This window comes from Triticum dicoccoides, chromosome 5A, assembly GCF_002162155.2.
Source record: "Triticum dicoccoides isolate Atlit2015 ecotype Zavitan chromosome 5A, WEW_v2.0, whole genome shotgun sequence".
In the NCBI taxonomy this organism is placed as follows: domain Eukaryota; kingdom Viridiplantae; phylum Streptophyta; class Magnoliopsida; order Poales; family Poaceae; genus Triticum; species Triticum dicoccoides.
The window spans coordinates 124,076,731-124,080,192 of record NC_041388.1 but is presented as its reverse complement, the minus strand read 5'-3'; the positions used below and the strand labels follow the sequence as shown (position 1 = coordinate 124,080,192).

The 3,462-nt window shown below is 48.6% G+C and overlaps 1 protein-coding gene across 1 annotated transcript in view; it reads right to left on the bottom strand.

The window, feature by feature from the left end:
* LOC119300090 (transmembrane protein 205-like) overlaps positions 1 to 604 on the bottom strand; it is a 2,670-nt gene extending 2,066 nt beyond the window's left edge. Inside the window, exons 1-2 of the mRNA XM_037577159.1 lie at positions 321 to 604; positions 1 to 220 (exon numbers count right to left, since the gene is read on the bottom strand). Coding sequence (XP_037433056.1) covers positions 1 to 220; positions 321 to 523 — 423 coding nt within the window. The 5' untranslated portion in view covers positions 524 to 604. The remainder of the gene's footprint in view (positions 221 to 320) is intronic.
* Positions 605 to 3,462: the final 2,858 nt, after the last annotated feature.

Below are 3,462 nucleotides of genomic sequence, written 5' to 3'. Positions count from 1 at the left end.
CTCAATGGTCATGGGGGTGAAGACCAGCAGGTTGGAGAGGTTGAAGCCGAGCGCGGAGATGAGGAAGCCAAGCTGGTAGCGCTCCACGGCGGAGGCGGCCTTCCACGGGTGGAGGTAGGCGAAGGCGGCGACGGAGACGGCGGCGCAGGCGGAGATGAGCGTGAAGTAGGCCGGGAACATCTTCCCCTGCAGGTTCCCGAACTGGTGCCTCGGCAGATTCCTTGGAGGATTCAGTAAAAGCGAATCGATCAGCTCAAGAGATTTCGTTCGTTTTTCAAAAAATTGGGGGAATTTGAGCATGGGGGGAAGCAGATGATTACTTGAACATGATGATTCCGCCGATGAAGGTAGCCCAGAGCGCAGCGCCCCAGCAGGTGGCGAAGCAGAGGAGGTGGGACACCTTGGCGGCCGTGACGGCGGTGGCGCCGGAGCCGGAGCGGTCGCCGACGAGGACATCTGGGGCGAAGAGGACGCCCGCCGCGAAGAAGCACACCGCAGACAGGAACCGTGTCGCCCACGCCATCGCTCGCCGATTGCTAGAGGGGGGAGGAGGAGAGGGAGGGAGAGTCGACGCGTCGTTTATGTGAGAGAGAACTCAGGAAGGAGGTAGTTGATGATGTGTTTTGGGGGCTCGGGGCCTTCTAGAAGCTTCATATAACACTAGCACCAACCATACTCAGAAGTTCTTTGTTTTTAGAGTAAAGCCAACTTTATTATAGTATTTTATTTCTGTCAAAGAATAATAATTATATTAATCAAAAACCACAACTAGTGGGACACAATTTTGGTTATACCATACCCATAGGCAATGTTGAGGATAATTATCATCTTGGTTGGTGGGGATTAGAGATTAATCAGAAATCGTCTGATTAATTGATTTTATTGGTCCAAATCTCAGGTTTCTAACACTAAAATACGCTATATTCAACGCTAAAACAATATTTGGTAGAAGTGTTACCTTGATTTCTATCCTTTTAATCCTCATATAATGACAAACAAAATAAGACAACAATACATATTGCATAAGAAGGTCCACAAAACACATATATACATAGTTTTCTTTTTTGCAAACATAGTGCTATGAATAGGTCCGATTTATCGGTAGATTCCCTGAAGATAGGGCATAATCTTATCGTTCACCCCCGAATAGCGATAAATCAAAAGATTGATTGTTGAATCGAAAGATTTTTTTAAACAATGCTCATAAGTACTCCTCTGAATAAAACGATTTTATATTTCTTTACACAGAGAGTATGTCACTAATATATAAATCTTAGATCAAATTTAACATTAACTCACCCAATAAGTTATAGTAGTATACCTATTGGCATGTTTGTTTTTTAGGGAAATTGAGAGTTTTTCCTTATGTAAAGGTATAAGGGCATCTCCAACGGCGACCCGCAAATGTCCTTTTCTTCGTTGGTCTTGCCGAACACTGCCTCGCACGCCTCATTGCACTCCTTGTAGGCGGCCGCCACCTCCGCCACCCGCTAGCGGTATCGCCAGCGGGCGAGGCGGATCTCGCCGGAGGAGCGATAGGAGTCAAGCAACGCCTCCTGCTCTGCCAGGTCCGCATCCGACGCGATCGCCCTGCCGGCGGCGAGCTTTTCCTCCGCCTGCTCCTCCCACACCATGTCCATGTTGGGGAACGTAGCATGCAATTTTAAAAAAATTCCTACGATCACGCAAGATCTATCTAGGAGATGCATAGCAACGAGAGGGGGAGAGTGTGTCCACGTATTCTCGTAGACCGAAAGAGAAAGCGTTAGGTTAACGTGGTTGATGTAGTCGAACGTCTTCATGATCTAACCGATCCAAGTACAGAACGTACGACACCTCCGTGTTCAGCACACGTTCAGCTCGATGACGTCCCTCGAGCTCTTGATCCAGTAGAGGGTCGAGGGAGAGTTCCGACAGCACGACGGCGTGATGACGATGATGGTGATGTGATCTGCGCAGGGCTTCGCCTAAGCACTACGACAATATGCCCGAAAGAGTAAGCTGTGGAGGGGGGGGGCACCACACACGGCTAATAGAAATCTTGGTGTGTCTTTTGGGTGCCCCCACCCACGTATATAAAGGGGGGAGGGGAGGAGGAGGTGGTCGGCCCAAGGGGGGCACGCCAAGGAGGTGTCCTACTTGGGCTCCTAGCCCAAGTAGGATTCGGCCCCCCTTGCTTCCAACAGAAAGGGGAAAGGGGAAAGGAGGGAGAAGGAGAAGGAAAGAGAGGGGGGCGCCACCTCCTGTGTGCTGCCTTCTCTTCTCCACTATGGCCCATTAGGCCCATTAACTTTCCCCAGGGGGGGGGGGCGTCCGGTAAGCTCCCGGTACTCCAAAAAATCCCCGAACCTTATCAAAACCATTCCGGTGTCCGCTTATAACCTTCCAATATATCAATCTTTACCTCTTGACCATTTCGAGGCTTCTCGTCATGTCCGTGATCTCATCCGGGACTCCGAACAAACTTCGGTCACCAAAACACATAACTCATAATACAAATCATCATCGAACGTTAAGCGTGCGGACCCTACGGGTTCGAGAACTATGTAGACATGACCGAGACACATCTCTGGTCAATAACCAATAGTGGAACCTGGATGCTCATATTGGTTCCTACATATTCTATAAAGATCTTTATCGGTCAAACCGCATAACAACATATGTTATTCCCTTTGTCATCGGTATGTTACTGATACGTCTCCGTCGTATCCATACTTTTTTATTGTTCCATGCCAATATTATACAACTTTCATATACTTTTGGCGACTTTTATACTATTTTTGGGACTAACATATTGATCCAGTGCCCAGTGCCAGTTCCTGTTTGTTGCATGTTTTTTGTTTCGCAGAAAATCCATATCAAACGGGGTCCAAACGGGATAAAAGCGGACGGAGAATATTTTTGGAATATTTGTGAAATATGGGAAGAAGAATCAATGCGAGAAGGTGCCCGAGGGGGCCACGAGGCAGGGGGCACGCCTGCCCCCTGGGCGCGCCCCTAACCCTCGTGCCCCCCGTAAGGCGGTTGCTACTCTTCTTTGACCGCAAGAAAGCTAATTTTCGAAGAAAAATCAGGGTGAAGGTTTCAATCAAACCGGAGTTACGGATCTCCGGATATATAAAAAACGGTGAAAGGGCAGAATCCGGGAGCGTAGAAACAGAGAGAGACAGAGAGACAGAGAGATAGATCCAATCTCGGAGGGGTTCTCGCTCCTCCCATGCCATGGAGACCAAGGACCAGAGGGGAAACCCTCCTCCCATCTAGGGAGGAGGTCAAGGAAGAAGAAGAAGGGGGCCCCTCTCCCATCTAGGGAGAGACAGATCCTATGATGTCTAAGTAGATTTTCGTTGTCATATCGGTGATTGGTGAATTACTATGATTGATTTAATTTGCTTATGGTTATGTTGTTGTCCTTTGGTGCCCAACATATGAGCGCGCGCGTGGATCACACCATATATAGGG